General features: G+C 43.7%; 1 protein-coding gene across 4 annotated transcripts in view; it reads right to left on the bottom strand.

Annotated features, from left to right (window-relative positions):
* Positions 1-770: 770 nt before the first annotated feature.
* Positions 771-11,569, bottom strand: part of kcnh6a (potassium voltage-gated channel, subfamily H (eag-related), member 6a) — a 77,902-nt gene continuing 67,103 nt past the window's right edge. For 2 of the 4 annotated variants that reach the window (XM_088906252.1, XM_088906251.1), the window contains exons 10-16: positions 10,128-10,380; positions 8,213-8,406; positions 7,450-7,549; positions 6,347-6,631; positions 5,480-5,660; positions 4,519-4,720; positions 771-3,152 (exon numbers count right to left, since the gene is read on the bottom strand). In XM_088906252.1, coding sequence (XP_088762378.1) covers positions 2,868-3,152; positions 4,519-4,720; positions 5,480-5,660; positions 6,347-6,631; positions 7,450-7,549; positions 8,213-8,406; positions 10,128-10,380 — 1,500 coding nt within the window. In that variant the 3' untranslated portion in view covers positions 771-2,867. Of the gene's footprint in view, positions 3,153-4,518; positions 4,721-5,479; positions 5,687-6,346; positions 6,632-7,449; positions 7,550-8,212; positions 8,407-10,127; positions 10,381-11,569 lie in introns of all 4 variants that reach the window. The other 2 variants (XM_088906253.1, XM_088906256.1) reach the window with 2 other exon arrangements.

Here is an 11,569-nt window from a genome sequence, read left to right as displayed (position 1 = left end):
CTGTAGTTAAAGCCTGACAAAGCACCCCAAAGGAACTAACAAGAGCTGGTGACAGCAAAGGGTCACAAACTTGAGGCATGTAAACAAATACTGTACTAACTAGTTTAATGTACTCCAAGTTCATTTGTCCCACTGCGGACCTGAAATTGGGGGAGATTGAACACAAAAACATTTTTGTTCTAACACAGCTTAACATGTATGCATTAAAAAATGAGAAAAGCCAACATTCTGTACTTTTGCCTCATATTTCTGTTTTGATCTGAAATACAAATTTTCAGTAGTACACATCACAAATGACAAATTTCACTTCTTGAAATTAAGATTAAGCTTTTTGTTGTATATAGATGGGGGTTCCTAATATTTGGGCTAGAGGGAGTCATAAATGTTTTGACTGCAGATCTGTGGAGATTAAAACCTGGTTCATTAAAATAATTTCAGCTGCTAACCTTTGCAATAGGACGAGAGCAACTGACCTGTAGTTCCCATTACAGTCAAGTAACTGGCACCAATTGGCTTATAGTAAATATGCTGGAGTTCAAATGCCCCCATCCTGTACTCATTGCAGCTGTTGGTAAGAGGTGTCCTGAATGTACATATGTTGTATTTAATACATAATTCAGACCTAATAGGACTGATAGGAACAAGCATGACCCAGCACTGGCGGGCTGAAGATCGAGTCTCACAGGCTGGTCAGTATTGGCTTAAATCTGTTTTGTTTTTAATACCTTTCATTTTTGATGCTCAGAGTAATGGCCACAAGCTATGGCTTATGAGATTTGTGTTTTTATTTATATAAACATAATTTTTCATAGACATTCTCTATTCTTCTAATATACAGCATTTGTACAGTACCCTACAGTAATAGTGGCTTTGTGAAGAGTGTTCAGATGACTCTCACTGTGAAAAGGTGCTCTAGTCTACAAAATAGAAATAACAGTATTTACTGCTAGACATCTTCAAGTTTCTGTGTTGTGCTCTTACATCAGTCAAATCTGTTATTTGTGCCCCAGAACAATGTAGGCTTGCTCTTTTCTGGAATTAATTTCCTTTTCAGAAAGATTACTCTAGAAGCATGGCACATTTAATAGAAGAGCGACAACAGTCTGCTGTGCTTTTGCTAACAGTACATGATTATATTATACAGCCTTGTGCAGTTCATATGAGAGCAATGATCCCAGTAACTTTTAGTCCTGTCAGTACTGTATCCACAATAGCAAATCATCTTCTCCTTTACAATACAACAAGCTCTGGAACATGATCATTTTTATGCTTCACTTTTCCAGCTATACAATTTCTATACATCTGAAAAGAAGACTCAATCATTGTGGGTAAAGTACTTTGTAGACTGCAAAATATGAATGAGACAGGTGACTTATTCTTCATGAGCAAAGTGGTTGAGTCATGTGCAACTCTCTTTAAACATAAAATATTAAGGCTGAAGACAAAAGGAATTCATATTCCTATTGGCAACGTATCAATCCTGGACACTGATGAGGTTGTTTCTTGACATTGGTACTGTATGACTGGCAGTATAACAATTTGTAAATCATTTTAATGCCACCCCTGTGAAAAGCAGGATCCTGTGGTTTTCACACCCAATAGCTTCCTCTTCATTTCATTTCTCAAAATTAACCTGATCTATAGCTGCTGAACAAAGACTCCCTGAAACCTGGATGAACTGGCTCTCTCTCCAGGTTCTGGATTAGGGACTGGGTTAGTGCGATTGTGTGCTTGTTTCATATGCTCCAAAACTAAGTTCAGAAGCACAAAGGATAGCTGAAACCTGCACCACAACCAACAACCCAAGAAAAACAGGAGGTAATGGCAACAGTGTACACAGTCACAATTCATGGGATCATTCATTACCCAGGGAGCTGCGGGAGAGCTGCATCTTTAAAATGCTTTCAAGTTTTCATTTTGTAACTTAGCACGCATCATGTGAAAGGAACCTGCTAACAGATTGCTGAATTGTTGAGAAATGCTTCCTCGCTATCAGTCTGCCATTTATATTACCTGTTTATAATGGGAAGAAGCTTTCTGACCATATGAATTAAACTATTACAACCTCTTTGCTGCTGAAACGTATAAACTTAGTTTTATTCAGTCCATTAGAAAAACATGATGCGATTACCATTGAACGGTACGGAAATATGGAAAATGAAAAAGGGAGGAAATGTCTTTTAAATGACGTCTGTTGGTTTGAAAAGTGTCCAATAGGATTTTATAAATGAAACTCTTTTGAGCAATTTATAAATTTCAGCTTCCCCGGCTCCCCCTAGTAAGTCACACATTGTGTCAGACAGGTTATGCATTAGCTTATTCACTCCATGGCATTTCTTCGTGCAACTTCTCAGCAACAGAGGGAATAGGCAGCAAGGTGCCTGCGCCACACTGACAGAGATGGTCACCCAGACAGCTTCCTGGGTGATCCTGGAAGGGCTGCTCCGAGCAGGACACAATCCTGCTGCCTGTGGGTTCAAGACTGCTTGAGTCCGTATGTGTCTAGTAGGCGTTGCGAAGAGCACACAACGCCACCGTGGCAGAAAAACAAAAATGCCCCCCCCCCCCTTCTGATGCATCGACAGGGGAGGAGATTCAGACAGTGCAGTGAGAAATATAGTGAGAACCTCGCCTCTTCTTGCTTCTGCAGTCAGGGCTTGCTGCCACCTCGGCAGTGCTGTCCTTGCTTCTACTAAAGCTGGTGGACCCACCTTCCAGCAGCACAGTGCCATCCAAGTCCCCTGGCAGCTTCCCGCGCCGCTGTCCCTGAGCCGATCCGGTCCTCCGCAGGGGTTCGAAAGGGCTTCTGCAATGGCAATGTGGAGAGGAAGGCCAGTGGGGGGAGAAGGGCATGGAGGAGGCGGGTTCTAGCTGGCGGGCAGGGCGGGGTCTGAGACGTGCCTCTGGATCTCACCGGGCCCTGAGGAGCTCTCCAGGTGCTCTGGGAGGGAGGGGAAGCGCTGGCTCCCAGAGAGCCCAGGAGTCCCACTGGCTGCCAGGGGCCGGGGGTGACCCAGCCCAGGCGGGGCGGCTGGCTCCATCTCGGGGTAGATGGGCATGGTTTCATCGGAGGCCACTGTCAGGTGGATCCCGCTGGACAGGGAGTCCCGGGACTTGAGGTTGAACTTGTCCGAGTCGGGGTAGTCGGGGCTCTGGGGGCGAACAAAGCAACCGAGACATTATCCTTGCAGTGAATGTGCTAGATCTTAAAGGAAAAAAATAGTGGGAGTTGGAAAAACATGTCATCATGTGCTAATAGAGCCATGGTTGTAGTTTCTCATTTTCCCTTGATCATATCTTGTCAGAAGTATGAACCTATAAGTTTGCTAGTACACCTTTTGAGATGTCATCTTATTCTCCAGGTTGCTCTCTGATGTTACTGATAGCTGATACCATAACCTTCCTCTGAAACCTGCTGTGAAGACTTTGTAGCTGTGGTCGCTCTAGGATCTGGGAGTGTTATCAGATACTCACTATGTCACATGGCCCTGCTGCACACTGACATCAGAAGAATGATGACAATTAATGTATGACTTACATAATGGCTTCCAAAAGCCTTGGAATGGCAAAGTCTAAACTGTAATTTCTGATTTAAAGCCAAGTGTTTAGCGTTTGTGATCAAGAACAATATAATCCATCTATTTTCTAACCACTTTATCCAATATCCTCCTTAGCAAGCAATGGCAAGGCACACCCTGGACAGGACGCCTGTCCATCACGGGGCACATAGATACAGCACATAGTGTGCCCTGCAATGGACTAGCGTCCCTGTCCAGGGTGTATCCCAAATTCTGTGTGTATCCTGCTGGGATAGGCTCTGTCTCCCCTGTGACCCTGAACTGGATACAGTGGTTAAAAAAAGTATGCATGTAGTTTTCTACCTTTCACAATGTCAGGTTACATTTGTGCAGCTGGGTGTACTGACCAGGCTGCTGTCTGTCTGACTTCTCTCGCAGGCATATTACTTGTTATACAGGGTGATGTGTATCATTGTTTTTCAGAACAACGTTTTGTGTTAAAGTAAATACAAATGGCAAATATTGTATAGATTCACGATGAGCAGAACACCCCCTCTCGTTTGCAAGAGGTTTTATGTTCTCATTTGTGCTCGTCACAAATGTGAGTAAACATTTATTAAACTTATCAGGATCAATGTTTTACTCTTTTGTTTTCCAATGTTTTTCTGTTATTCTGTGGGTTGTACTGACTAGATTTAAGATTTATCATAGTAGAACCTAATAAGAGTTGTATCACACAATCAAATTTTTTTAGATATATATTATGATAAGCTGACTGCACATCAATTGAGTTCCTTTCCTGAGTTTCTATTCAAATCAAATCAATATACAATATTTCAGATGACAACAAGCCATCCAGCCAAGCCTAAGTCTCCAGGAATAAGGTTGAGGTTAGTCTCTGATGGTATTATTCTAGTGGATAGGTGTGCAGACTAACACCTTCAACCCACTGCAAAAACAAGAGGCTGCAGTTTTCAGTTTTAGATAGGCCAACTGGTACCTGTAGCGGTGATGTCAAGCTGTCGATCTGCACGGGGGCAATGGGTGCCATGCTGTGCAGGACTTGCGCTCCAGTGCTGTAGAGGGCAGTGGGTGGATGGGTGCTGGGCGAGACGGCACTGTAGGCAGGGGGCACAGGTGCCATCTGTCTCTGAAGCAGCTGCAAGATCACGTTGATGTCGGCCGTCATCCGGGTCTCCAATCTAAGGAAGGTGGAGGGCAGACGTGTGGAAACAGGGTAGTGTTTGTTATTCTAACCCTCATTACTGCTCCTCTGACACACACCTTTCTCCCTGGTGCTCAGTTTCTATTTTCACTGGACTCTACCGTGATGAATTCTCGGTCTTGCTCTACTGACTGTTTTCCTCTTAGATCCCCAGGACTGGATTCGTACTGTGATGTTATGAAATTTCAACAACTGAAGCTTCAAGTACGATGGATCAGCTCATTAAGGATGGCGCGTCTAAAACATAATCTGAATTCTTGGCCCACATACCCCAAGTTACCTTCTTTCAATGGCTTGATTATGTCTTTGACCTACCCCCTGAGATTTGATCATTTGTCATTTTTGGACTACACTGTAATATTTATTCCTTAGAGGTGTCCACTGATTCTCATTCCAACCTACATTCTCAGTTAACTGATCTACGTAATTATTGGCCCTCTGGGAACATTTCTATAGGTATTTTGAAGTAAGAATTTAAAAGATGCAATCGATTCAATGTATGAAAGTTACTCTGCACCCTCATTCCTCATGTTTGTAACGTTTTTATATCCTTTTTAAGTAAGTTCTGCTATTCTGCACACTTTAGAGAGAGTTTGTCAGCCCTCATTCTAAAACACTTTCCACTGTACTGGACAGTCAGAGCAGCAGGTTTAGCTCCATTCTGTGATGGCTCTACCTGTGTCAGGTCCAGTCCTCCGCCCTGCTCGGTGTTCAGGGGCGCTGCTGCTGTGCTCACCTGTTGAGCTGCGACTGGAGGAGCTCCAGGCGGGACTCCAGCTCGCTGGGCCGGTCCTCGGCGCAAGGCGCAGGGTGGAAGGTGGCGCGCACCGAGCAGGAGTGGTGGGGGCTCTCGGAGAACTGGCTGGGCCGGCGGTCAGGCCAGAATCCGTACAGGCTGGGCATGTTGAGGGTGGCCGCTAAAAGACACGAGGAGGAAAACGGCCTTAGCGCTTACACCGGGCTGATATGAGAATGCGTGCTTTCTCTGTGACGCAGTACAGAAAGCCTCCCGTCTCAAACCACAAAAGCTTTCAGCGAGGTACACTTCCTGAATTTTACTCCTCTTTGGACCTGCACCATTTTTAAGGATGAAAATTACTGAACAAAAACAATGCAGAGAAGCATTAAGAATGTAACAGATTTTGGAAGAAGCCGGAATTGGTTAGACAATGGATGGATGGATGGATAACAATTCCCTTTCTGGTGAAGGACATTGTCCCTTTAGCAGAGTCAAATCTCTGATATTTCTTGTCCTTTATTACATAATTCAAGAGCAGCTCTTCAAATTTACCCTTTCTCTGGACAACTGAATGTACTGTAACAGAAGTGTGAGACATGGTTATTGATGGTGTCTTGAGAAGCCTCGACCCACTCCAACCCTGTCAGCTAAAATTTATAGTTTCATCTAATTATATATGTATGTAAAATGCCTCAAGAATACTCTGATTTAAAGGCGCAACAGTATATGAAAAAACAATGATTGATGGATCAATGTAAGAAATGGACTCTGGTCTGCTGACACATTGAGTTCAGTACACCAGTGTGGAAGAGCAGAGAGAAACAAGCACTCAGATGGAGGGGTCTAACTTATTAGTATCTGTACCTGCGTAAGAGTGCCCTCGGTCCAGCGGACCCCCAATACTGGCTGTGTTGCCTGTGGGAGGCAGCAAGTTGACCACAGTAGTGGGATAGTCACGTGTGTCGCTCCCAGGGGCATACAGCTCCCCCTTGCTGTGTGCCATGGGTTTCATCTCATCCTCACTGGACTGGGAACAGGAGCTGGGGCTGCTGCACAACTCATCCCAGTGAGGCCGCTGGGGCGCCCCCCGGTGGTTGCCCATGGCAGGGCAGGCTTGATTCGGGTAGGGGTCTTCCCTGTCCATCCCATCTGGACAGAAGGACAGTACAAATAAATACTGACCAAAGAAGAAAAACAGCATTTTTACCCTCACAGACACAATACTGACACATTCCACAAACTAATTTCGGAAGTGCAATGCACACTCAAACTAATTTGACAGCAATTCCATATGTATCGAAACTGATTCACCCAGGCAAGTCATCATAAAAATTTGCAATTACCTAATTCTTTAAAAATATGTCTTAATATAGTTGGAGTAAAAGAAAACATTCATTAACACCAACAAAGCTTAGCAGCTTAAGCTGCAAGATATTTTACTTTCATTTTCATTTGCTTGTTTGACCTTTTGTAAAAAGAAAGTTAAACAAGTTTGAAGTTGTACTACAAATTACACTACATAACTGCGTGGCATTGAAGAGCCTGGTACAGTACAGGGAAAACACTGTCCATTGTCAAAATCCGAAATAAGCAGAGGTTTGTAACTGGGGAGGCACTGTAGCAAAGTGCCAGGACGAATCTGGGAGTGGGGTCAAGGGTTCGGTCCCAGCTCAACGCCCAGATCGAGGTCCAAAACAATCAGTTAATGAAGCCAAGGGGTCAGAGTGCAAGCAAAGCCAAACCTGAGAATAAACACAGAGGCGACTCTGTGAGCTCTGTCAGGTCCGAGTATTTCTCCTGAGGAGACTGGGGTGACAAACCAGTTCTGGTTTCTGTGGGAGCTGGAGATGGGAGACGGGTGGGTGATGACGTCACCAGCAGCTGCTGCTCCTCAGCCACTTGGCCAAGCGCGACACCCAGAAGTGATAAATTGAGCTTCTTTCATTCGGATCGCCACACGCACTTACCCGGGCGGTTCCGGTGGTGCAGGGAGTTCTTTCGGCGACGGGGCCGGCGGTACCCGCAGTCGGAGTCTTCGCTGGTCAGGGGGCGGGCAATTCGATCTGCCTGAGACAGCACAGTGTCAGCGACTCGGCAGCCTGGCCGGTGCCCTCTGACGGCACACAGCCCAGCTGCACCGCTAGCTGACCTGCCCTTCTGAACTACAGATACTGAAAAGTGAGATTTCCCAGCTTGGAATTCCACAGAAATGAAACCATCTGTTGGACCATAATCATAATTGACCTAACCGTAATGAATGCAATAATAGCGTTATTGCAAAATGCATTGGGACAATGAAAGAAGCATTCCCCCAAAAACTGTGTTTTTCCAGTGACCACCTTAATCCAGTTCACCTCCAAACCTGTTCAGCTCCTAGAACCTTATCTTACCTTGTTCAGCTCCTTATCTAATCTAGTGCCCCTTTCTTGCTTCTGCAACACTGCAGCAACTTCTGGTTTGCTCTTAATGACTTAATTTAGTCAATTCTAATCAATTAATTGCTCTTAATTATGGCACAGACAGGGTATCACTGGTCTGCGCTGTTTACAGATCTGTGTTTTTGTGTTTTGTAAGTGCACTTGTATGTACTTATGGATGTACTCTTCATATACGACTTTCCTGCTTCTTGTTCTAATCCTGCTTTGCAGACCGCAGAGCTGCAGCCCATCCCGATCAGGATCTCTGAAACAGAGCAGCACTGCCTCTGCCGGAGGCTGGCATGACACTCACATCTCTCAGGTTGAAGGTGATCTCCAGGTTGCTCCAGAAATTGTCGGAGAAATCGGGGTACATGTCCAGCACCTCCAGCAGGTCCTCGCGCTGGATCTTATGCAGATCGCAGTAGGTGAGAGCACGCACGTCGGAGTTGGACTTGCCAGGGCGGGCATAGAGGCTGATCGGCTCCCCAAAGGTGTCGTTCTTTCCTGGCAGGACAAAGAGCACGTGGTGTCAGAGAACAGAGCCAGCGCAGCCAGCTTCCCCGGCTTCACAGTCCCTGGACATCCTGACACAGGACTGGACTTCACAGTGTCCCCAGACTGAAAAAAACTGCTTGGACTGAGCTTTAAATCTCTGCAGAATTGTTGCTTGACAACATCCAGGAACCACTGCAGAACAGTATAGGCGAGGTCTTTGGCTGTAATACTGTAAAAAACAAAACAGCTGTCCACTGCAGGGCTCTCAGATGATAGAGAAGGCTATCTAAATGGGACTGTAAAGTGAAAGATATATTTACAGCCACCTATGAGTTGACTTTTCTATCCGATGAGATAACCCGTATTCTTCATAATTTCCACATCACACACATTTTCCTTTACACATCACATCACATCACATCACAGAGATTACAAATACACAATTCATTTAAAATAACCTCATTACGCGATCGTCCACGCTTTTGAAATTTGTCATTTAGCCACTAGATGGCGCTAACAAACTTATCAGCAAAGGTCACAGAACACGGAATACAGAAGAACTGTTATACTAAGAGATGTCGAGTACGATACTAGATTTTTTAAATCCAGTGGTCTTTTTGTGACATTTCAATAATCATATATTTAAATACAATTAAAGGTTAAGTGTGAAGGCTCTGAATTAGGTTCATCAGCCAAAATGTTGTTTGTTCTTTTTACATTTCAGCTTGGAATTAGGCTTCACTTGTTCCTCTGCAATTTATGCACGCTGATACAGCTCCCCACTCTAATTTCTTCCTATATTAAAATATATCACTTCGCTTAACTGTTTTTCTCAGTAACGTTTCCATCTGCTTTTCATAATTGCTATTAATTAATTCCCTGATAAGTTCCTCATTTGCATTTGTCTATTAACTGCTAGAAATTTCACAGCAAGGTCTGCAGATTTGCATACTTGAAATTTAGTGATTCGACTGTAAAAAATTGATGAAGAATTGGTTACAGTCCTGATATAAATTTCAGTAATTTATTTGAATTCCCATGTTAGATAATGTAATTATCCTATTAGCAAATGCTGGTAAAATAATTCACAATAAAAATCCGTAACAGAATTAAACCTTCATGTGAAAAACTGATGAATACACAAAGAGCTCCTTTGGAATAGGAATATGAAACATACCCTCATTCATCACGAGGTCAATCAATACACTCTCAATTTTGGAGTTTGATTATGTCCAAAGTTTTGCTAATAGTATTAATACATCACAATTCACTTTAAATAGTTGTGCATTCACTTTGCAAAAAAATAAACTGTCATTTTCTCTCTGATGTAAAATGTACCAATGGACTATCTGAGCAGCGGACACAAACTCCAAAGACCAGCTTCTTGCCTTGCCATAGAGCTGGTGAAGCACCTTGTGGTGGCGACTGTCATTGTGCATAAAGAAAATTTTGAGAGTACAGTATGTATCACATTTCATTATTTGAATAGGTCAGTTTATAAGAACCCTTCTTTACAATCCCCTTATTGTGTTCCGATATTGCTTCCTGCACTGTACAAAAGCCACAGGAGTTATTAATGTATAAATCACTCCAGTGATCCCTGCATGAAGAATGAATTGTGATTTCTCACTGTAACTGTTGTAAGTCTTCCTGGGTACAGGAGCTAGCCAAACAAAAAAAGAACACAGCCAGACCCTCGGCTTCACCGCGGACACCGGACAGGGACTCACCCAGGATGGCCACCACCACGTCGTCGCGCAAGATCTCTATGGAGCCCCTGGAGATGAAGTAGAGTGCGGTGAGCACGTCGCCGTAGTGCACCAGCGTGTCCCCCGGGGGCGCGTGTGTGGTCTTGAAGCGCATGGCCAGCGCGCGCAGGCAGCCCTTGCTGGCCCCGCGGAAGGCCTTGCAGTTCTGCAGCAGGGTGCGGTTCAGGTGGAGGCAGATGTCCGCCTGCAGGCACTCTGGGAAGCCCTTCAACACCTGCCCACGCACAGGGAGAGGAAGAGGGGGAACTCCCATTAGCAACCAGCCACTAGCAGTCTGTCAATCCTATCAATAAAAGCAGATCAGACAGCAAGCAAACCAGCTGGCAAGCTTAACGTTAGGAGTCAGACCTGCACCGAATTAAAACCGAACCTGGCAGCACACGATTAGCCACTCTGGGATTGGCTGAACTTGGGTACTACAGGGTCATAGGGTCATGGCCCAGGAGAACACTTCTCAGCTCACTGTGATAAATACTAGTATAGAGTATATACTACTATATACAAGTATAAAGAAGCTGTAAGCTGTGCTGGAAATTGAGCCTCACACTAGTGACGCTGCATGGCCAGCCATAGGTAAAAGGATCTTGGTGAGACTTTGGATGGCCATGGTTTGCTCGGCAATTATAAACTGTGAGCGAATAAAAAACATATTCATTAAGATCAATATATTGATCTCTCTTCACTCCATTGTGTCCTTGTGGCAATACTTTTCAGAGCTCAGGTTCATCTCATTGTTGGAGTTAATACTGGCCATTATTAACTACTTGATTGTCACCAAAAGTAAGCAAAGTTTTATCTTTTGTATCCCAGTCATGGATTGTAACTATCGATAACAGGTCTATTTCTATAAGCTGCCTGCTACATCCAGGCTTTATGATATCTAATAATGTTCAAGAATATATGAGCAAAGAAAATAATTTAGTTAGTTATAAGTTTAGATTTAGTTATCAACCTTTATGAATTGTTGTGATGGTTTCTACAAATTAATTTGTGAAATTAGAAAAAGTAAGTTAACTGAGATTTTTAGTTTTAAGACAGCAGATATTTAATTCTATTTTCTTTTTGGCCAAAACCTTTAAATATGATATAATGCAAAGATCTAGACAATTTGTAAACATGATACAGCCACTCTAAGAAAACACTCACACAGATACCATTTTCCTAAAGGTAACTCCCTTGAGATTAGCTGAGTTGAAAAGAGACCAAGTTCTCAATAAGGACTGATGATTTCTGTGTGGAAATGAGCCAAATCACTGTGAGAAAGATATCAAGAGGTTATTTTCACCACCTACACTACTTCTCTACTGGCAGCCTCAGAAATGTATACAAAAAAGGTGTCATCAGCTCTTTTAGAAGGTAAAAGGCAATTTTTCTTCTATTTCTATTTTTAATTGCTATTTTTG

Source organism: Atractosteus spatula, chromosome 26 (genome assembly GCF_055471065.1).
Source record: "Atractosteus spatula isolate fAtrSpa1 chromosome 26, fAtrSpa1.hap1, whole genome shotgun sequence".
In the NCBI taxonomy this organism is placed as follows: domain Eukaryota; kingdom Metazoa; phylum Chordata; class Actinopteri; order Semionotiformes; family Lepisosteidae; genus Atractosteus; species Atractosteus spatula.
This window is presented reverse-complemented; position numbering and strand designations above follow the sequence as displayed.